Raw genomic sequence first — 23,302 nt, forward strand, 5'->3', positions numbered from 1 at the left:
CACACAGTACTAGTACTAATAGGTTTTTTTTTCTTACATGAAAGTTGAGGCATATTATATTTTAAGGTAACTTCATGTTGTGCTGTGAGGTTCTATGCACTTTAACTTTTGAACCAACAGGTGCATTTGGATAAGTAAAGCCTGTTTTTCTGCATTTTTGTAGTCCTGGTAATCTTTTATATTGGTAAAGTTGTTTATAGGACCATTTCTCAGTGTCTTTTGTTTTTTTTAATCAATAGTTTTTCAGTAATAACTTAACTTAATATTTAACATATCACTCAATTTTAATCACAAAAAGAGAAAATCGCAACAATTTCTCGCAACTTTCACTTCCTCCCGTAATGTAATCGCAACAAAAACCTAAAAAACACCACAACTTTCATCGCAATTTTTTTGGAAAACCCCCCGCAACATCAGACATTTTAGCCCGCAACAATCACAAAAAAGGCCCGCGAAATCCTGGGGGGACTGGAAAAAGAAGGAAGTATGACCACGATTATTTAAAGTTTGGATTTTCATGGACTGGATCTGAAGATGCTCCACTGCCACAGTGTGTTGTCTGCCAAGAGGTGCTAGCTAACGATGCTATGAGATGTTTAAAATGTGTAAAACAAGATGTTTTAAAAAGCACAGATGTTTAAAATGTGAAACAGAAAAAAAGAAAAATGTGTACAACAACCATTTTTTAAAAATACGAATGGAACATTAAGTATAGCAACAACAAAAATTGTAAGGGGGGCACTGCTGTTTATTTGCTCTCTGAGGGGGGGGCTGACTCTCCCACACTTTGAAAACCCCCGTATTATTGAAAACTCATTTTTGGTCAAAACAGTTTTTCATAATTTTGTTTTTTGGCTTTTTCTATAATTGACATTCTGCCTCACATTTAACCTTTAAAATGCACATATTTTATGTAGAATGGTCACATTTTAATTATCCATTTTTATTATTTTCTCATGTTGCAGTAAGTCTCCAGTACCAGTAGGCTGCACTGTGGAGCAAATAACTGCTGATGAATCTCAGATGCATAAAAAAGAGAAGGTAAAAACAAATCTGTTGGTCTCTGCATTTCATAGCCTTGTTTATTCCCGTATGTAAGGACTCAGAAGGGGGTGTCATCTGTGTCAAAGAATTATGCACTTGCAACACAAGGGGAGGAATCATACTGTGGTTAAAATGGTTCCGTGGAGATGTACTCGATTTTCTTTACAGAACTGTATCAGCTTCTAGTCAGAAGAATAAAGTAACAAAATTCCGCTCAGAGTAAGAGTAATAAAAACAATTTAGACGGAGTAAATGGTACATTGTTTACACATATAAACAGCTTCATCTGCTGTTTTATGTTGTTCAGAAAGGAAATTTGGTTAACTCACAATACCGTTTGTAAAAGTTCTACTCCAGAAGTCTACACGGTTTCTTGCGAAACAAACCTTACTCAACTTTATAAAACAATGTAAGAGCACTTAAAATGTTGATTCAACTAAAGGGCAGGAACCTTACCAAGGCCATGTTAAAATAGTTTGGATGTGACCGATGTAAATTCTTAAATCAGCATTTTCAAGGTTACTGATCTTTTTATAATGATAATACATACTCAAATTCCTTTTTCCTAATGTGTCTCTCAGTCTTCAGGCTCATTCTCTTCAGGCTACAGCAGCAGGAAACACCCTGGTCCAGTTGAAGCCCTAAAACAAATGCTGTTCAACCTCCAGGCTGTGGAGCAGAGAGTAACACAACAAAAGGATGAAATACAAAACATTTCCAGCAGACCTGTCTCAGATCACCAAATACAAATCGAAAACCCTGACAACGATGAGGTACAGAAAACTCTACAAGTCCACTACCAAAATATAAGTGAATTTGAAAATGAATTTTACCAAACTGATTAAATTAATGAGTTAATTAGCGTATATAGCTATCACGTAAGGGGTATGTTGTCTTAACCCCTTCAATGCCCTTGGACGAGTCACGTACGTCATGAAATCTTTGCCCGCTGCGCCTTATGACGGAAGAATGTTTTAGGCAATGACTGTAATTCGTACAGTGGTGCTTGAAAGTTTGTGAACCCTTTAGAATTTTCTATATTTTTGTATTAATATGACCTAAAACATCATCAGATTTTCACACAAGTCCTAAAAGTAGATAAAGAGAACCCCGTTAAACAAATGAGACAAAAATATTATATTTGGTCATTTATTTATTGAGGAAAATGATCCAATATTACACATCTGTGAGTGGCAAAAGTATGTGAACCCCTAGGATTAGCAGTTAATTTGAAGGTGAAATTAGAGTCAGGTGTTTTCAATCAATGGGATGACAATCAGGTGTGAGTGGGCACCCTGTTTTATTTAAAGAACAGGGATCTATCAAAGTCTGATCTTCACAACACATGTTTGTGGAAGTGTATCATGGCACGAATAAAGGAGATTTCTGAGGATCTCAGAAAAAGCGTTGTTGATGTTCATCAGGCTGGAAAAGGTTATAAAACCATCTCTAAAGAGTTTGGACTCCACCAATCCACAGTCAGACAGATTGTGTACAAATGGAGGAAATTCAAGACCATTGTTACCTCCCCAGGAGTGGTCAACCAACAAAGATCACTCCAAGAGCAAGGTGTATAATAGTCGGTGAGGTCACAAAGGACCCCAGGGTAACTTCTAAGTGACTGAAGGCCTCGCTCACGTTGGATAATGTTAATGTTCATGAGTCCACCATCAGGAAAACACTGAACAACAATGGTGTGCATGGCAGGGTTGCAAGGAGAAAGCCACTGCTCTCCAAAAAGAACATTACTGCTCGTCTGCAGTTTGCTAAAGATCACGTGGACAAGCCAGAAGGCTATTGGAAAAATGTTTTGTGGATGGATGAGACCAAAATAGAACTTTTTGGTTTAAATGAGAAGCGTTACGTTTGGAGAAAGAAAAACATTCCATTCCAGCATAAGAACCTTATCCCATCTGTGAAACATGGTGGTGGTAGTATCATGGTTTGAGCCTGTTTTACTGCATCTGGGCCAGAACAGCTTGCCATCATTGATGGAACAATGAATTCTGAATTATACCAGCGAATTCTAAAGGAAAATGTCAGGACATCTGTCCATGAACTGAATCTCAAGAGAAGGTGGGTCATGCAGCAAGACAACGACCCTAAGCACACAAGTCGTTCTACCAAAGAATGGTTAAAGAAGAATAAAGTTAATGTTTTGTAATGGCCAAGTCAAAGTCCTGACCTTAATCCAATCGAAATTTTGTGGAAGGACCTGAAGCGAGCAGTTCATGTGAGGAAACCCACCAACATCCCAGAGTTGAAGCTGTTCTGCATGGAGGAACGGGCTAAAATTCCTCCAAGCCGGTGTGCAGGACTGATCAACAGTTACTGGAAACATTTAGTTGCAGTTATTGCTGCACAAGGGGGTCACACCAGATACTGAAAGCAAAGGTTCACATACTTTTGCCACTCACAGATATGTAATATTGGATCATTTTCCTCAATAAATAAATGACCAAGTATAATATTTTTGTCTCATTTGTTTAACTGGGTTCTCTTTATCTACTTTTAGGACTTGTGTGAAAATCTGATGATGTTTTAGGTCATATTTATGCAGAAATATAGAAAATTCTAAAGGGTTCACAAACTTTCAAGCACCACTGTATGTGCCACTGTGAAGTAAAAGTAATGTGCCATGTAAGGTACATAAAAGGTGTTTATGACGAGTAGTGTACGTCACAAGGCACAGCGGTAAAAGATTTCATGACATACGTGACTCGTCCAAGGGCACTGAAGGGGTTAAACATGCCCCAAAGCATGTATTGAAGTGTTTTATTAGCCAACGCTGACGATGTGTTATTTGTTAAAGCACCACGTACGTTTTGTCCATTTATAGTTATGTGGAACATCCAGGAAAAAGTTAGTAGTTGTTATCGCTTATGTAATAGCAGCTATAAACTGTCCTTCCTCAGTAGCCTTTTTCTCTCGCATCTTGGAAACCTTCAAGTTACAGCTTTACCTCTGAGTGTTACAAAGCTCTGACACTGGAGACTCCTTCCAAAATGTTACATACCATATAAAGATGTATTTGCGTCGTAATGCAGAAAAGGAGTTCATCGTAGCTCGCAGTGAAGTCAACATGCCTATCTCCAGATTCTCAACTATGTGTCAAAACTCAAGCCATAAAAAAGCACAAAAGAAATGTAGAATAGCTGTTCTAGCATTTTGAGATATGAAGATGTGCACGAAGAAAGCAAGATAAAGTTCTCCTTACAGTCCAAAACACATTATTTTACACGTTATTTGAAAAACAGCATGTTTTTCTTCTGTAGGAATTAACGTAATACAAAAAAGATCCTCAAGTTCAGTATAGATTTTATTCTTCTTTATCCAATACAGCCCTTTACTTTTACTACAAACTAGACTTTCTTCTTTGTTTTATGTTTTCTGTGCATCCTTGTTTGGTACGTGTGACACCGCCCCCTACTGTGCATATTTATGTCATCCATCCATCCATTATCTGTAGCCGCTTATCCTGTTCTACAAGGTCGCAGGCAAGCTGAAACCTATCCCTGCTGACTATGGGCAGGGTACACCCTGGACAAGTCGCCAGGTCATCGCAGGGCTGACACATGTACCCCTTTTCCACCAAATCAGTTCCAGGGCTGGTTCGGGGCCGGTGCTGGTTCACAACTCGTTCAACTTGCGAGCCAGCTGAGAACCAGTTTGCTTTTCCATAGCTTGCGGTGCTAAGGGAAGCCACGTCATTACGTCGCTGTATATGTCAGTTACGTCGCTGTATACGTCAGTTACGGCGCTACGTTTACATAAACCTTGGCGCAAATATCAAAGCAAAACCAACACGGAAGAAGCAGCAGCAACAACAACAATAATAATGGATGACTTCGCGTTTGTACAGCTGCTGCTTCTCGTCGCTTAAAAATGGCGATCTTTCGCGGTCTTGTTATTGTTGTTGGTCTTAACAACTCTGCCCCCCCGCTGACGTAAGCGGTTCTTTCCTCTGGCCCAGCAGAGAGTTGGTGCTAGCCTGGAACCGGTTTTTCTGGCCCCAGAGCCAGTTCTTTGTCAGTGAAAACAGAAAACCCAGTTCCAAACTAAGCACGGGCCCCGAACCAGCCCTGGAACTGCTTTGGTGGAAAAGGGGCAATAGAGACAAACAACCATTCACACCTACGGTCAATTTATGCCGCTTTTCCACTACAAACGCGCCTGAGTCGGGCTGAGCCGTGCCGTGCTGAGTCGGGCTGAGTGGGGCTGTTGGAGTTGCATTTCGACTACAACCGCGCTGAACCGTGCTGGCTGGAAGTGGGTGGACACATTGGGTGGAGTTAGCGAAAGTGGGTGGACGTCAGGTGATGTCGTTAAGCAGCGCAAACAGTGACATCAGTGAGCTTTTAAGCGGTAGTCTCACGACCCGAATAGTAAACAATAAACATGGAGGACATGGAGTCGTTAGTGTTGCTGGTCTTGGTGCTGTGGCTTGTTGTCACCGACAACGCGGACAGATACTGGCAAGAGCGTATAGATGAGGCGAGGCGCATAAGGCTTCAGAAATTCTCGTAATTCGTAATTATTCTCCTTCTGGGTTTGCGGTGTTTACAGATCCCAGCGCGCTCGCGGGGCGTGTGTGGGCATGTGAGGACACTCCTCCTCACCAATCAGTGCACAGGGGAGTGTCTGCTCACGCCCCCAGCCTCACTCGGCTCGCTTTGGCTCGCTTCAGCCCCACTCCAAAACCGTGCGAGTTTTAGGGGCTAAGCAGGGCTGAAGCGAGCCGAGTCGTGCTGGTTTTTGGTAGTCGAAACGCGAGCCGTGTCGGGCTGAAGCGAGCTGAAGTGAGCTGAAAAAGGGTAGTGGAAAAGGGCCATTAGAGTCACCAGTTAACCTAACCTGCATGTCTTTGGACTGTGGGGGAAACCGGAGCACCTGGAGGAAACCCACGCGGACACGGGGAGAACATGCAAACTCCGCACAGAAAGGCCCTCGTTGGCTACTGAGCTCGAACCCAAGACCTTCTTGGTGTGAGGCGACTGTGCTAACCACTACACCACCGCGCTGCCTGATATCACAATTATTTAAAGAAAATTAAGCACATAGTGTGTCAGCCAGATGTTCAAATGCGGACTGAAAATAGACTTTCAGAGCATACACCTGAAAGGAAATGCATACAGCTCAACTACATATGACACTAACATCGTCTGTTTTTGTTTTTTTGTTTTTTTCCAGGTTCCTCAACCAGGTATTGAAGATTATGATTTAGCTCCTGGTGGACAATCATTAAAAAGGTCAGTTAAGTGTTTTGAATGATTCATTCTATTTGCATTATAGCACAACACTGGTGAATGCTTGATACTGATTGGTCAGAAGATGAATAATTTAATAGCAGCTTGGACAATAGTGCAGGCTGTACGTTTTATATTAATGTGCTCATCGTTTCTATAGTAACAAATATAGAAAGGATTTGTTCTATATTGGATGTGGACGCAATTTTATGTAAAGAGATGTTTATTAAGCATTTTTGGAAAGAGTCTCTGGTGTCAGCACTTTATAACAGTCAGAGGTAAAGCTCTAACTTCATGTTTTCTGATATTTTGGGGGTTTTTTGTAATACGACAAGCTGCATTTTTGTCTTTTTAAAGGCTGGTTGATGGAATGACTGTTTAGCTGTTATAATGTAACTTATGACAAGACCTTGTTTCTTGAACGTTCCACATTAAACTTTAAAATAAACTTCTAAAACATCTAACATTTTGTTCTACATTTTGAGTGTTGATTAAAAATTGCAGTTGTATAAAAAGAATAACAAGTGGACAGAGTCATTTCTATCCCCCGCCCTATATACCAAATATATACCAAGTTTCAAGATATTATTTATCAAGTTTTTCAAGTTCTGCTGCAGGAAACTAACCCAACCTCTTTACACTGACCTCAGCAGCCCATAGTATAAACCCACTGGACCTTTGGTCCAGGTGAGCTAAAAATAAAAATTTCTCAAATTTCTTCGTATCAAAACGCACATACTAGTGCATCTCAAAAAATTAGAATATTGTGAAAAAGTTCAATATTTTCCATCAGTTATTTAAGAAAGTGAAAATGTTATATATTATAGACTCAATACACATTAAACTAAAATGTTTCAAGCATTTTTCTATTTTAATTTTAATCAGTATGGCATACAGTACAAAAACATAAAAAACCCATCTCAAAATATTAGAATATTTCATTTCGAGTTTGAGTAAAACAGTATGAACACAGTGTATCTCTTGGTCTAGTTCAGTACACCCAACCACAATCATGGGGAAGACTGCTGACTTAACTGTTGTCCAGAAGATGATCACTGATGCCCTCCACAAGGAGGGTAAGCCACAAAAGGTCATTGCTGAAAAGGGTGGCTGGAAAAGGTGCACAAGCAACAGGGATGGCCGCAGTCTTGAGAGGATTGTCAAGAAAAGTTGATTCAAGAACTTGGGAGAGCTTCACAAGGAGTGGACTGAGGCTGGTGTCAGTGTATCAAGACCCATCACGAACAGACGTCTTCAAGAAAGGGGATACAACTTTCGCATTCCTAATATCAAGCTACTCCTGAGCCAGAGACAATGTCAGAAGTGTCTTATCTGGGCTAAGGAGAGAAAGAAATGGACTGTTGCTCAGTGGTCCAAAGTCCTCTTTGCAGATGAAAGTACATTATGCATTTAATTTGGAAATCACAGTTCTAGAGTCTGGAGGAAGAGTGGAGAGGCACAGAATCCAAGGTGTTTGAAGCCCAGTGTGAAGCCACAGTCTGTGATGATTTGGGGTGCCATGTCATCTGCTGGTGTTGGTCCACTGTATTTTATCAAGTCCAAAGTCAACACAGCCATCTACCAGGAGATTTTAGAGCACCTCATGCTTCCATCTGCTGACAAGCTTTTTGGAGATGCTGATTTCCTTTTCCAGCAGGACTTCGCACCTACCCACAGTGCCAAAACTACTACCAAATGGTTTGCTGACCATGATATTACTGTGTTTGATTGGCCAGCCAACTTGCCTGACCTGAACCCCATAGAGAATCTATGGGGTATTGTCAAGAGGAAGATGAGAAACACCCGACCCAAAAATACAGATACGCTGAAGGCCACTATCAAAGCAACCTGGGCTTCAATAACACCTCAGCAGTGCCACAGACTGATCACCTCCATGCCACACCGCACTGATACAGTAATTCATGGTAAAGGAGCCCCAACCAAGTATTGAGTGTATAAATGAATATACTTTTCAGAAGTTGGACATTTCTGTATTGTAAATCCTTTTTTTGATGGATCTTAGGGAATATTCTAATAATTTGAGATACTGGATTTCTGATTTTCATGAGCTATAAGCCATAATCATCAAAATTAAAACAAAAAAGGCTTTAAATATTTCACTTTACATGTAATGAATATAGAATATATGAAAGTTTACCTTTTTGAATTAAATTATGAAAAAAAGGAACTTTTTCATGGTATTCTAATTTTTTGAGATGCACTAGTATATATTACTTAATCAACACATTTACCAACTTTCAAGACCATACCACTCATAGTTTTCAAGTTCTGCGCCAGAAACAAAACCTACCGCCAAGACTAACCTGAGAGACTAAGTCTGAAATTGTTTTCAAGGAAACATGAAAAATTAAAATGTCTCTAATTTCTTAGTATGAAAAGGCACATCTACATCACCTTGTTAACATGTACACCAAGTTTCAAATCTGTATCATGAATAGTTTTGGATATATGCTCTGGAAATGAACCTTGCTCTTAGGAACTAAGTCAAAATCTATTTTCTATGTAAAAATTTGAAGAAAAAAATTGTTGGTTTCTTTTTTTCAAAAATCCAAAGTAGCAAAAGGCACGAGTTTACATGTTGCTTGATATGTATAGAAAGTTTCATGAAGATATCTTCAGTAGTTTTAAAGATATGGCCCGGAAACGCAAACATGACTGGACGGATGGAACTAGGCTTGGCACAGTTATGGGAAAAAAACCGAACCGTACGATACGCCTGTTGTGGTGCAATACGCGTATAAACCGCGGTACCCCTATTTAAGACGTTCGCCAAAAAAAAAAGCCGAATGCCCGTATGAAACCACGTGGTTCTCTTTCGCGCGAACAGGGGTGATAGCGTTCCGGCGCCGCGCCGGATTTCCGGCGTACCGCGGCGCCCGGAAAAAAAAAAATCTAGTTCGCCCATTATTCTGTGTCATTCTGAGATGCGCAGATAGACAGTAAAGGGAATTCCGAATTCCCTTTACTGTCTATCTGCGCATCTCAGAATGACACAGGATAATGGGCGAACTAGATTTTTTTTTTTCCGGCGAGGGGAGGGGAGGTTTGTTTTAAACAATGCAGTGATTGGTTTTATTGCAATATTTTATATTGGCTGTGTGTATTTTGTTATAAATCGTTCTAAGAATACAGTGGCACTTTAAGATTAGATAAGAAATCCAGCCATACGTTTCAAAACACTGCACTTTAATTTCAAGTGAAAAAATACATCCTCACTCTCAGGGATTAGAAGAGTTTTTGATTCGGTTTTTGTATATAGGTGGTTGGTTGGTCGCCACATAAAAGTTTAAGTTTTAACACATCTGTTCAAAAGTAAGCTTTAAGAACTCATTTTTATTTCTTCCAATTATGAAAACTCTGTATGTGACAAAAGACACCTGGTTCCTCTAGATGCCACAACATGGCAGCAAACACTCCTGACACTTTGTATAAATACTGTAGTAAATAAAAAAAGCTGTTGAAATCATCCATGTCTTCCCTCTTGCTGTTTCAAAATACTACCTGGCTTTTCATAAAGATTGTTCATAAAATGTGCTTATGTCAACTCAAACTCAGTTTGTGCATGATTATTTCATTGTAACTATAATTTTAACCTCTCTTAAATGCTGTATCCTAAACTATGTTTACTTAAGGTAAATAGTAGGCTATATGCCCAAATACAGAGTACTTAAGATTTTTAAAAAAAAACGCAATACGTATCGAACCGCAGACCTCAAACCACAATACGTACCGAACCGCGACTTTTGTGAACCGTGCCACCCCTAGATGGAACCCATTTCTATATCCCCCGCCAAACTTCGTTTGGGTGGGGGGATAAAACTCTTCTCCATATGCTGTTACTGAAAAATAATCAATGCCGCCTCGTCGCTGATTATTTTCTATAACAGCACATGGCCAAGTATTTTATTTCATTCCTTATTTCACACATCAACTTTTTTTTTTTTTTTTTAAGGTCTTGCATGTGTTGATGTTTTTACTTTCTTTGATTTTAGAGCCCTGCACCACCTTGGAAGGCTGAAAAACCTTGTGGCTGAAATGAACGAGAGAATGTCTGTAGATGGAGTATAGCACAAATGTCTTGTGATTTCCTCAGGGAATATCAAACTGACTGTTTCTATATGTGGGTCACGTTGAGTCTGATATTATGATTATTTAGTTTATTTATATTACTTTAACTGCAGTGCCTTATGATGACTTGTCTTTAATTAACCTCACTATCTCATGGATAGTACTGTATTTTCGAAACGTCTAATGTTCTGTCGTTTGCTATTGAATTACAAGGCATCATCGTGAGTGCAGTGTATTCTCATCCAGTAACTGATGATATTTTTAAAATATACAGTAAATATGGACTAATGGGTGAGAATACACTGAGTGATAGTTATGAGAATGACTAATGATAATTATCATTGATAAATTGTGTTCCATAGAATTTGTGTGTGTGTGTGTGGGGGGGGGGGTTAACACTGTTTTTAAAACAGTAGAGAGTTCATTTATATGGGATCGTAAAAAACAGTAAGCGGAATAGGAATTGTATGCTGTGAAAATAAATAAGCATTTGTTAGTACAACCTACAATATCTGTTCTACTTCACTTAGTTTTTAAGGCATGCTTTTTAAGTAAAGTTACCTAATTAGAATTTACAGTGTATATCAGAAATCTACATTATTTATTTATTCTACACACCTCTTAAGTGAATAATAAGTGGACGCTTCAGTCAAAACACTTAAGAGGTTGGTTGTTGATTTTTTTTTTTTTTTTGACATTTTATTTTTATAGCTAGATTTACCTAGCTAATAGCACATGGAATTTAAATAGCACATAGCACTGTCAGGAAGTGTAATGACCCTGAAAAAATAAAACCGTTACACGATAAAGTTAGAATTGTGTTCAGAGTAAGAAGACTGTTCTCACAAACACCCTGAGCTCCAGGAACTCCGGTTCCCAGAATCCCCAGTCCATAACCAAGTCCCCGCCCTGTTCTCCGTGTTTCATCCGTTACGTATTCATTCACTGTAGCGCTTTTAGTTCATTTCTACATCTTGTTTGCCTTCTGGTCTGTTTACATGTTTAATTTTTACTTTCATCCATTGGTTATTGTTCTCTGCTTATTATATACCTTTGTGCCTGTTTTCTTACTTTGCTTCCACCTGCTGTTTTTGTCTCATCTCATTTTTGATAATAAACCACTGTTTTATATCAACCTGCACGTGTCACCTCTTGCTTTGTCAAAACCTGGCAAACGCAGGTTACCGGTAAACAAAAATAGTTAGAAAACAATTAGATACTTTGCATAATACATTGAGAAGTAATATTTAAATATCTTTAATAAATTTAAATCAGGGAATTTCTTCTAGTGCATTTTTTTGGTCCTCCCATCTACACTGTGCATAACAAGAAAAGCAGAAAAATAAACTGCTTCTACTGGATAAACATGTGAGTATGTTGATTTTTCGCTGTGTTTACAAATGCTTAGTGATTAACTCTGAAAGCAGCATATGAACTCCTTTATAATAAATAAATATATATATATTACAAAACCCATACTTGGCATTCTGTCATAATATGAGATGTTAGGTGAAACCAGCTATTGTTTACGACAATTGTTTAGTAGATGTTTTAAGCAGGACATTTATTCCATGTGAGTAGCTAGGTTCTGACTACTGGCTAGCTGAAATTAGGTCTAATCAACACACACACAAAAAAAAAACTGACAGAAGGCACAGAAATTCTAAATCAATAATGTAAACAATATAAAATAACGGAGAGGTTCTGCGTTCTAGTATTTGGTTTAACACTAGATATGAGATATAATTACTTAAAGGTTTCAAATCTCTTTAAGGACTTAAAGTTTAGGATCAAAGTCTCTGTTTGTGAACTGTGTCCTCGATCAAGGTTTTCAAAAACAGTTCAGCGAGAAAAATCAATAGACAAAATATGATATGGCCAAAGTGTGAGTCAGAACCTCTCTAGACTACAAGGAGAGAGCTAGGAAAGGAAGAAAGTACAGCCGAGTAATCAACCAAGTAAATCAGCCAAGGCAGCACCAATGCATCGGCTAGTTTGCAGTACACTGATTGTTTTTCTGGCATTATTTGGATGCCATGTAAAGGGAGAAAGAGCTCAGCGAAGTGCCGACAGGCCCTATGAATCACTGTTATTTGTGGATAATGGACAACGCTGGGGCACATGGGGTCTTAAGGAAATGTGTCCAAGGGGTTACTATGCTGCAGGCTTTAGTCTTAAGGTGAGTGTTCAGTGTTTAGTTTTGTTTTGCCACTAAACACAGGTTTATTTATCAAATTACTTTCCATTTTCTCACCAATTACAACAGAAAAACTGTTGATATTATTTTCTTGATGCTTATTACAATTTTGATTGCCTTTTTAAAAGAATTTAGTCAACAACATTGAAATGCAACTTTAATGGGCAGCTTTAATGCAAATTTGTTACTAAATCAATTCTTACAACGCATACAATGTAACCATTAGTTTTAAAAGTGAACTATTTTTCTGTATGCCAAATATTGGGGACCAAGCAGCAAAGCTGCATCGGCACCCATGGTGTTTCTTTTTCTTCTTCTGGCTAGACAAGGGTGTCTATGGCAGCCTCTAGAACTGTATAGTAAAAAGTTTTGAAATTTGGGACACTGACTGGGGATGGTCCCATGATTCTTTTCACCAAGTTTGATATTAGACCCTTGAGCGCTCTAGCACCACCAACAGGTCAAGTTTGGAGGTGCCTGTATGCACGTAACTTTTGAACCATATGCCCAATTTTCAAAACCATTGGATTCCTTGGATCAAGCCGAATTCAATGCACCCCATGATGTCATTTTCTGCCATATTGGATTTTATCAAAAACCCTGAGAAGTTTTCACAGGCCACAAATTTTTTCCAGTCCTCACGAAATTTTGACCAAGCCTCACAAAATTTTTTTTGCTGTCTTGATGATTTACGAAAGCATTCACCCATTACAGCCAATCAAAATTAATGGCAAAGCTGCCAAACAGGAAGTGAAGTCATATCTCAGCAGCACTTTGATGTATTAAAACCAAACTTGGTACATGGACTCGGATCCCGATTTTGAAGAAGCACAAAAAATGTCATTTAACAAAAAATGCATTTTGGCTAATAACTGTTGATGTGTTTGCCTTTTAAAAAAAATGTGTCTGGTAATACCATGGGAGGTTCCAAGGCCAAGACATGGCAATTTATCATGTCAACCTAATTGATGCAGCTGCCATATTGGATTTTATCGAAAGGAATACAAAAATTTCACAGGCCACAAATTTTGTCAAACCTTCACCAAATTTAGCACAGATGATCTTTGGACCAAACCTCACAAAATATATCAGCTAAACCTATGTTCAAAAAATGTTTTGGTCATTTGACCACTGGGGGTATGCTGCAATAAGCAAAAGCATGTTTTTTCCCCCCTAATACCTTTTAATGTTTTGGCCTTATAAAAGTGGCTTTATACCTGATGATGTCTTAAGAGATCACAAGGACAGGACATGATAACCAATCATGTTGACCAAGTTTATGTGGCTGGCATATTGGATTTAATCAAAAACTTTAAAAAATTTTCAGTAGTCACAAACCTTGTTGAATCGTCACCAAGCATAATGCAGATGATCTGTAGACAAAGTCTCACGAAAACTATTAGATGAGGGTTTTTTTTTTTTTTAGTTTTAAAACCATTCGTCCCTTACAACCTATTGAATTAGGCACTGAAGCTTCCAAACAGGAAATGAGCTCATATTTCGGCCAACCTTTGGTCATTTGACATGAAACTTGCTGTGAAGGCATACAGTGATGACCTTGACAAAATGATGTAAAGTTTCCATGGCAACTGTGCCCTACTGGTCTGCTTGGCCACTTGCATCGGTGCTTGCAGCTACATTGGAATATTCATTCATTCATTCATTCATTTCCTTCTGCTTTTGTGGGTTGTGTGGGTTGCAGTGACAACAGGCTGAGAAATATATAATATTTAGTATAGAAAAATACAGTTAATAATATTTTCTATCGTAAATATGTGTTTTTAGGTTGCAGGTTACTGGGAATCTCTGCTAATTGGTGATAACACTGCACTAAATGGAATTCGTCTTCATTGCATTAATTCACCTAAAGGGTCAGGACCATACTCTGACTATGCCACAGTACAATCAGACACTGGAAGGTATGTGTTTTAAATCCCATTTCATTCTGTATTATCCCTGAGAAGTCTGGCCTTTTCCATTTCTTTGTTATTAAGTTTCTAACAATGACATTACAAAAGACAGTCTCTTGTCATCGAACCATAGTTGCATACACAACTAGTGTTCAATTTCACCCCTCCTAACTATCAGGCAGTGAGAATCACCTGGATGATGTATTGGAAGCATGTTCAGAGATGAACACTACAGTGTGAGAGGTGATAATTTTATAGGATCTGGAGAAAGTGCACAGTGGTGCCTAGTTAGCAGCAAAGCAGAAATCCTGGGTGCCCCTGAGGAGCAAATGCTCCTTGTTGGGTGGCATTTCCACCATAGACTATGGTGCTACTAACCAGTGGGCCAGCCTCTGGATAGACAAGGAAGACCTTCATGTCTTTCCTCCATAAAAGGTGAACAGTTGGTCAGAGTTGGCCACCATCTGGTTTAAATATTGTTTGATGCATTCTGGCCACAACAAGGAATGCTCTGCTTGCTTGCCTTCATAGAACACTGCAAGGTCTACTACTTCTTCTTCATCTTCTTCTGCTTCTTCTTTCGGCTGCTCCCATTAGGGGTCACCACAGTGGTCCGCATGATCCGCATATTTGATTTGGCATAGGTTTTTACACTGCATGCCCTTCCTGATGCAACCCTCCCCAATCTATCTGGGCTTGGGACTGGCACTAAGTATGCACTGGCTTGCGCAACCCCAGTGGCTGGGTATTTTACCTGCAAGGTCAATCAATCGATTTACAACAAAGGTCAATCAGTTGGGTTTGGTGGCCTTGGGAAACCATAAGATCACTTCAGAGTCATCTGGCCACCAATACATACAAGATGAGCTTCTTTCCAGAGCATGCAGTTTTCCTACTCTTTTTTGCTAAAGTGATTGCTAGCAAAGTGCACAGACTCATAAGGATGGGTCTTAATGGAGTCCAGCACAAGGTAGATCCCACAACAAGGTCTTAGTGGATTGTGGTGGATAGCAGCTCCGTGTCCCTGTCCGAAAGGTTGTAATTAGTTTATGAGCCCAAGCTGCTGTGTCCGTGGTGCTGATGTACTGCAGTGGTCACCTGTGAAAACAAAGCCACATCGAGGTCACTTCTCATTGTCACAAAGACGTATAGTAAGCAATGAGATCAATGATTGGCCAGTGCATCCTGTATCACTCTGCCACAATCAGCAAACCACAATCAACAATGGGTTGACTTAGTGTCAACAACAAGGTCCAATTGCACCATGTGAAACCTTTCCCAGATTTGGAACACCACATCTTGTGTGCAGATGCTACTCTCTTGAATGGCTACTGTACCAACGTACATCCCTTGTAGATGTGTTGCTCTCATGGATGGACCAGAAAAGCTTTTTTGGATGTGTAAAAAGCTGTCACACCTCATTCCATCCTAATGATTGATATGTCTGACTGTCACCACACTGTCTGAGAAGACCAACATGTGATAATGTGTCCAAAGTTACTACCACTGTGGCTGCCACAGTGCCAACCGAGGAAACAATCCTAGCATCCTCAACAGGAGGTGCACCTCTCAGAAGGCAGGAGAGTGTAGGAGTGGTGGCAGGGTTATGTTGAACCACTGGAGATGGTGGTTGCTCTGTTTAGGCAGAAGGCGTTGTAGATTTCCTCAAGAGCCAGGAGCTGAGTTCCAAAGACTCTTTGTGCATTGCTGACAACTCCTTCCAGGGCAGTGCAGCTGGTGTATCATGTTGAGATGCAGTAGCCAAGTATACACTTGATATTGTTTTCTTTAATGTAGATTGGAGCAGGTTCCTCACTACCTCTCCTGAAGTTGATAATTAAGTCCTTAGTTTTGTTGGTGTTGAGAGACAAACTGTTCTCTGAGCACCACATTGCTAGGCTCTGAACTCCCTGTAAGACGATAAGATGATTCATTATTGTCAGAGATCCCTTTGACTGGGGTGTCATCTGCATACGTTATGATAGTGTTGGTGTTGTAGACAGGAACACAGAGTCACGGAGAGCACTAGTGTTGAGTGCTAGAGTGCAGGATTGATGTGTTCAAAGTCTGAATGATTGATGGCATTTTGTCAGGAGCCATTTGTAAGGCCTAGGTCATGGAACTTGGAGACCAGTTTACTTTGGATTATTGTGTTGAATGCTGTACTTCATTTAGGGGAACGGCATTCTGATAAACATTTTCTGAAGGTGGGAAAGGGTAGAATGTAGAACAGAGGAGATAGCATCCTTTCTTGGCTTGGTTTGCATACTGGCGGTAATCGAGGGTGACATCGTACTTTTGATATATATCTGTGTCAGTGTCTTAAAGCACATTATGGTCATGCGGGTGATGTGGACTGAGTCACTGATGCTTTTGATGGCACTGGTATTATAGTGGCTGTTTTTCACATTTCACAACAGCCGTGAAATGTTTCAATAAACATAGTATTACAAATCACTACTTAAAGTATTTGGCTGGATTTTTTTTTCTTTTCAACCTTAACATTTTCAGATTTCAACAACCAAATACAGGAAAACATTTAACAGTATACATGTTTGTGTTGTATTTTTCCAGCTGGGGTACATGGACAGATATTAAGTGGTGTAAATCTGGGATGTTAAACAGTTTTCAACTACGTGTGGAACCTTACCAAGGAACCTTCTGGGACGATACAGCAGCAAATAATATCAAGTAATCACATGATCTTGATATTACACAATAATTTTAGCACACACATCTAGGCAACCTCAGCAAATTACATCTCAACAACATCATATGCAGTTTGTTTGCGAATGGAGGGAGAGTCTGGGTGCCGACTTGCCGCACTGTGCCGAGTTTCCCAAAAAGCATCATAGCACAAAGATCATCGTTAAATGGTAGCACGAGCAGCACAATGAACACTCTCTCTCCTAGTTAAGATGCTCTTAGCATTAAGAGGCTTTTGGGAAACCCACCCCTGATAGGTTTCATCATATATTATACTCAAAGATGACTGGCTAAAAGGAGCATATGAAAAAAATGAACACGCAAAAATGCTGGCATTTTCCCAATATACAGTACAAGCAACCTGCATGTGATGGTAAGATTTGTGCAATAAATTGCACATGATTTAATCCCACTTCTCCTTTTTAAATACTTTTCTCATGTATCACTTTTCTCAATATATCATCACATACAACTATTGTATATTAGACTAAATATATCAAACCTGCTTATTATTTACCAGGTTTAAATGCAGTAGAGATGATGAGGAAATAAAAGGCAAAGGAATGTCTTGGGGTGACTGGGGCTCATGGAGTGACCCGTGTCTAGGAATAGGCATCTGTGGAATCCAAACAATCGTAGAGGAACCAAAAGGCGTGGGAGACGACACAGCACTGAATGATGTGCGATTCTACTGCTGCGAATAAAGTGCAAAGCGGTGTGTGTGTGTGTGTGTGTGTGTGCAATGATTCTACAAATCTCTGGAGCTGTATTGAAGGGATATAGACCATTTTTCCCTGAAAGATTTTGTCTCAATGATGGTCCAAAATCACATTGGTCCAAAATCTCTCAAAGATGTTTAACTGGGTTGAAATCTGGTGACTGCCAAGACAGTTAAAGGTTTTTTCTTTTCATTTGTCATATTATATTCAGAAACTGCAGATGCTACTAAGTATTTTGTTAATCAGTTTCTTTGGGTGTTCATTTATTATTTCCTCTGAACCAGTGTGTGATGAGACAAAAAATAAAAAATAAACTAACAAAAGGTGGATCCAATATGTATGTTTCTTCATATTCTTTTCTTTCACTGCTCTCTTCAAGTACTGGCGCTAGAAGATCTCATCTCATCTCATTATCTCTAGCCGCTTTATCCTGTTCTACAGGGTCGCAGGCAAGCTGGAGCCTATCCCAGCTGACTACGGGCCAAAGGTGGGGCACACCCTGGACAAGTCGCCAGGTCATCACAGGGCTGACACATAGACACAGACAACCATTCACACCTACGGTCAATTTAGAGTCACCAGTTAACCTAACCTGCATGTCTTTGGACTGTGGGGGAAACCGGAGCACCCGGAGGAAACCCACGCGGACAACATGCAAACTCTGCACAGAAAGACCCTCGCTGGCCATGGGGCTCGAACCCGGACCTTCTTGCTGTGAGGCGACAGCGCTAACCACTACACCATTGTGCCGCCCAAGATTTAGTTTTCACACACACACATCACATTATCTCTAGCCGCTTTATCCTTCTACAGGGTCGCAGGCAAGCTGGAGCCTATCCCAGCTGACTACGGGCCAAAGGTGGGGCACACCCTGGACAAGTCGCCAGGTCATCACAGGGCTGACACATAGACACAGACAACCATTCACACCTACGGTCAATTTAGAGTCACCAGTTAACCTAACCTGCATGTCTTTGGACTGTGGGGGAAACCGGAGCACCCGGAGGAAACCCACGCGGACACGGGGAGAACATGCAAACTCTGCACAGAAAGACCCTCGCTGGCCATGGGGCTCGAACCCGGACCTTCTTGCTGTGAGGCGACAGCGCTAACCACTACACCATTGTGCCACCCAAGATTTAGTTTTATCTGTATTATTTCTTTCATCATTTTATTTCAAATTAAAACCAACATCACCATTCAAAACCGGAAAGTTTATTGACTGTGAGTATATTTAATGGGGTACCCCCACAGTACCCAGTTTCTGATACAGACCCATATCAGGGCTTTACATTAGCACCCGCCCACCCGCCAAATGCGGGTAAAATTCGGCTTTGGCAGGTAATGACTTTAGTCTCACTATCCACTTTGGTGGGTGGTTTATTCTGTGGTATGACAATATATTGTAAATGTAGTTTTCTCTGAAGGCATCTGATATAATAAACGCATTGCAATGTAATATTACGTGCCTACAACTCCCATGAGCACCTGCATAAACATTCTGACAACATGTTAGAATTGTTTAGAACGTTCGTTAACGTCTCAGATAAAATCAATGATACGGTAACCTGCGGTTAATGAACGAAGCAACAAAGTTGCTGACGACTGACAAGTGCAGTATGTGGCGGCATATAGCTGGCGGCATATAGCTCAGGTGGATAAGGCGCCATACCATAAATCCGGGGACCCGGGTTCGATTCCGGCCCGAGGTCATTTCCTGATCCCTCCCGTCTCTCACTCCCGCTCATTTCCTGTCTCTACACTGTCCTATCTAATAAAGGTGAAAAAAGCCCCCAAAAAAATCTTTAAAAAAAAAAAGATACCCTAACCATGTAGCCTATGGAACTAAGATACATTAACAATCTGGCATCCGTTACACCTACACAAAAAAAAATTCTGGGAAAAAAATCAGTGTACACCACCATGTTTTAGGCAAAGTTATCCAAGGCAAACATAACTTTAAACTTTCCACTCTATTGCTTTGGCTTATCGAATGATTTATTTTTAAAATCACAAACAAGGCAGGCTACAACTGCGCTGCTTCGAAAATGTCAATTTAACAGCTTCATGAAAGTGCGCTGATGGTTACCATGGAAACCCCATGTCTCCTGCACTGTGTTCCTCCACCGAGTCGCGCGCTCATTCGCTTTTGTGTTCTTGGTCTCAGAGCCGCGTGCACCAAACACACAGAAGACAGAACGTTTAACATAATTAACAATGCACTTTTTACGGAGACGTTTTAATGTTATTCTTTATTTTTTTATCCAGTTGAATATTTAGCGTACAAATGTATTTTCAGCTCTTAAAAATGACCGAGGTCTGGACCGCGGGGGCCTCAGAGCTGGCTACGGCTATGGAGATGAACAAGATGCTAATAGGAAGATAAGACAGTTCAATGACAAATGGAAGTTAGGGTGAGATTGGCTAGTTCATAGCAAAACCGAAAATACTATGTACTGCGAAGACTGTAGAAAGTCTGGCAAAGACAGGCACCAGCAATTTTAAACTTGAAACTATAAAGGACCATGAAAAATCAAATGCACACATCGGTACTATAACATCAAAACAGGCGAAGACGGCTGGTTCACTACAGGACAGCATTGCTTTCAGTCCCTGGCTGTCATGACGTTGGCTGAGCTGGGGAGGATGGAGCTGCTGTTTAGAAACGTTCACGCGATTGGAAAGAAGTTGATCTCGCCCCAGCTATCAACTTATGGCCTGCTGGAAGCTTCAGGTCACGAAGACCATTTTTCATGGACCATTCAGATGTTAGGCTTTGTGACTATCTTGGCCTCTAGAGGCCGCTATTATATCTTTGTCATGTCATGTTTGTTTTGACAGCTAGGTGGTTTGTGTTTGTTTTGACAGCCATGTGCTTCTTTGTTTTGAATGTCATGTGCCTTGTGCCCCACCTATTCTTAATTGCCAATTATGACCTGGTCATGTGTTCAGTTACTTTGGATATTTATACTACCCCATTTTGTGTTTCTAGTCACTAAGTCTTTGTGCTGTTTGATTGTGAGTCACTTTTGTACTGCGCGCCTTTGCCTGGTGACTTTTGTTTTTGGAATATTGCTCTTTTGGGACATTTTGACTATTTTTTGTTAACTTGGGACTTTACCATTTTTTGTATCTTCTGAGTGTTTGGATTTTTGCTTTCTCTTCCTTGGTTTTGGATTTTTGTGCTCTTGGAACTTTTGGATGTTTTTTTTCTTGTATCTTCTGTTTGTTTGGATTTACCTGACTGGAAGAAATTTTACCTTTTGTGGATTTTGTTTTATCACAAGCTGTGGATTTTCCTGGACTTCTGAGCTTGGGCAAATAAACTTTTATTGAACTTTAGCTTTGATCTCCCTCCTCTGCACTTGAGTCATTCCTCTGCTTAGCCTAGTGGGTGTTTGCTGGGTTTCTACACCAGTGACCTGGGTTCAATGCCCAACCTAACATCAGACTCATCTGATGATGAATGTCATGAGGACATTTAATGTCTCTCTCTACACATGTTCACATACACACTATTAATAGATTATACTTGGTGATACACAATACTTGCATATCAAAACATCAAATGTTTTGAGTTAGACTTTTAATATTAGAATCAGTTCAGTTGTCATCTCATCTCATTATCTCTAGCCGCTTTATCCTTCTACAGGGTCGCAGGCAAGCTGGAGCCTATCCCAGCTGACTACGGGCGAAAGGCGGGGTACACCCTGGACAAGTCGCCAGGTCATCACAGGGCTGACACATAGACACAGACAACCATTCACACTCACATTCACACCTACGGTCAATTTAGAGTCACCAGTTAACCTAACCTGCATGTCTTTGGACTGTGGGGGAAACCGGAGCACCCGGAGGAAACCCACAGGGAGAACATGTAAACTCCACACAGAAAGGCCCTCGCCGGCCCCGGGGCTCGAACCCAGGACCTTCTTGCTGTGAGGCGACAGCGCTAACCACTACACCACCGTGCCGCCCAGTTCAGTTGTACTGAATGTAATTTTTCATATGATATTTCATATTGTAAGGGGCTTGAATTTGAGTTCAATAAACAGAATACTCTATTTTTGTCTGAATTGGTTGCATGTTTTCATATAGGGAGCTACCTTAACAGCACTGAATACTTGACTGCTACTGTAGAGATGCATTATAAGCTGCCATTCATAATTAAATCTAGATCTTCCGAACTTTAACATCATGCTGAAGAAAAAACTGCAATTTCCTGGCAACAAAATTGTGGCTAGTGAAAAGGCTGAATGGCTAGTGACTCAGGAAAACCAGTGGCCGGTGAGCAAAAAAGTTAATGTAAAGCCCTTTTATATATATATATCTTAGAAATTAAAATATTTTAGAAATATTTAGTTTTTATTTGTATAATTCTTATATTTATTAGCTAGATATGATTGATTATATACATGCAGAACCTCTCTGAAAAACACCATGGTGATGAGAGCCTCCTGGATAAACGCTGTTATAAATAAAACATAAGATGAAAAGATATTTTTTCATTTGAACAAATTTTCCTTAATAGAGAAAATGTTTAAATTAAATTAGTTTTGTTGCTATTTATATTTCATCCATCCATTACCTGTAGCCACTTATTCTGTCCTACAGGGTTGCAGGCAAGCTGGAGCCTATCCCAGCTGACTACGGGTGAAAGGGGGGGGGGGGTACACACTGGACAAATTGCCAGGTCATCACAGGGCTGACACAGACAACCATTCACACCTACGGTCAATTTAGAGCCACCAATTAGCCTAACCTGCATGCCTTCGGACTGTGGGGGAAACCGGAGCACCCGGAGGAAACCCACGCGGACACGGGGAGAGCATGCAAACTCCACATAGAAAGGTCCTTGCCAGCCGCTAGGCTCGAACCCAGGACCTTCTTGCTGTGAGGCGACAGTGCTAACCACTACACCACCATGCTGCCTCTCTTTATATTTCATACAAAGGTAAATAAAAAATAAGCTAGACAAAATACTGTTTAGTATTTCAGTAATATTTTTCATATCGTTTGACATAAACCTAGTTGATGGTATCAATTTGAGTAGTTCAGGATCATATAATGGCTGGAATGAATAAATTAAAACGAATAAATTGACATTTTATATAACTTTAATTCAACCTTGGTGTTTTCCAGTCTGTGTGAAAGTGTATGCAAAGAACTACAGCTCATTAAATAAACAAGTTTCTGTGTTTTCCCAGAGTATTTCTGGGAATGGATGTTTGAGTTTTAATTCCTTCAGCCCAAGGCCGCCCCATGTTAACCTAACTGCATGTCTTTGAACTGTGGGGGAAACCGGAGCAAACCCACACAGACACAGGGAGAACATGCAAATTCTAAACAGAAAGGCCCCCTGTCGGCAAGTGGGCTCGAACCCAAAACCTT

General features: G+C 40.2%; 2 protein-coding genes across 2 annotated transcripts in view; both read left to right on the forward strand.

Moving 5' to 3' along the window:
- Positions 1 to 11,489, forward strand: part of c12h18orf54 (chromosome 12 C18orf54 homolog) — a 30,146-nt gene extending 18,657 nt beyond the window's left edge. Inside the window, exons 5-8 of the mRNA XM_060935578.1 lie at positions 966 to 1,041; positions 1,626 to 1,817; positions 6,235 to 6,293; positions 10,304 to 11,489. Coding sequence (XP_060791561.1) covers positions 966 to 1,041; positions 1,626 to 1,817; positions 6,235 to 6,293; positions 10,304 to 10,379 — 403 coding nt within the window. The 3' untranslated portion in view covers positions 10,380 to 11,489. The remainder of the gene's footprint in view (positions 1 to 965; positions 1,042 to 1,625; positions 1,818 to 6,234; positions 6,294 to 10,303) is intronic.
- An 871-nt stretch (positions 11,490 to 12,360) lies between these two features.
- LOC132894871 (vitelline membrane outer layer protein 1-like) lies at positions 12,361 to 17,896 on the forward strand. Its single transcript, XM_060934994.1, has 4 exons — positions 12,361 to 12,558; positions 14,362 to 14,495; positions 17,061 to 17,177; positions 17,713 to 17,896. The coding sequence occupies exons 1-4, from the start codon at positions 12,361 to 12,363 to the stop codon at positions 17,894 to 17,896; spliced, it is 633 nt and encodes a 210-aa protein (XP_060790977.1).
- Positions 17,897 to 23,302: the final 5,406 nt, after the last annotated feature.

Source organism: Neoarius graeffei, chromosome 12 (genome assembly GCF_027579695.1).
Source record: "Neoarius graeffei isolate fNeoGra1 chromosome 12, fNeoGra1.pri, whole genome shotgun sequence".
Lineage (NCBI taxonomy): Eukaryota > Metazoa > Chordata > Actinopteri > Siluriformes > Ariidae > Neoarius > Neoarius graeffei.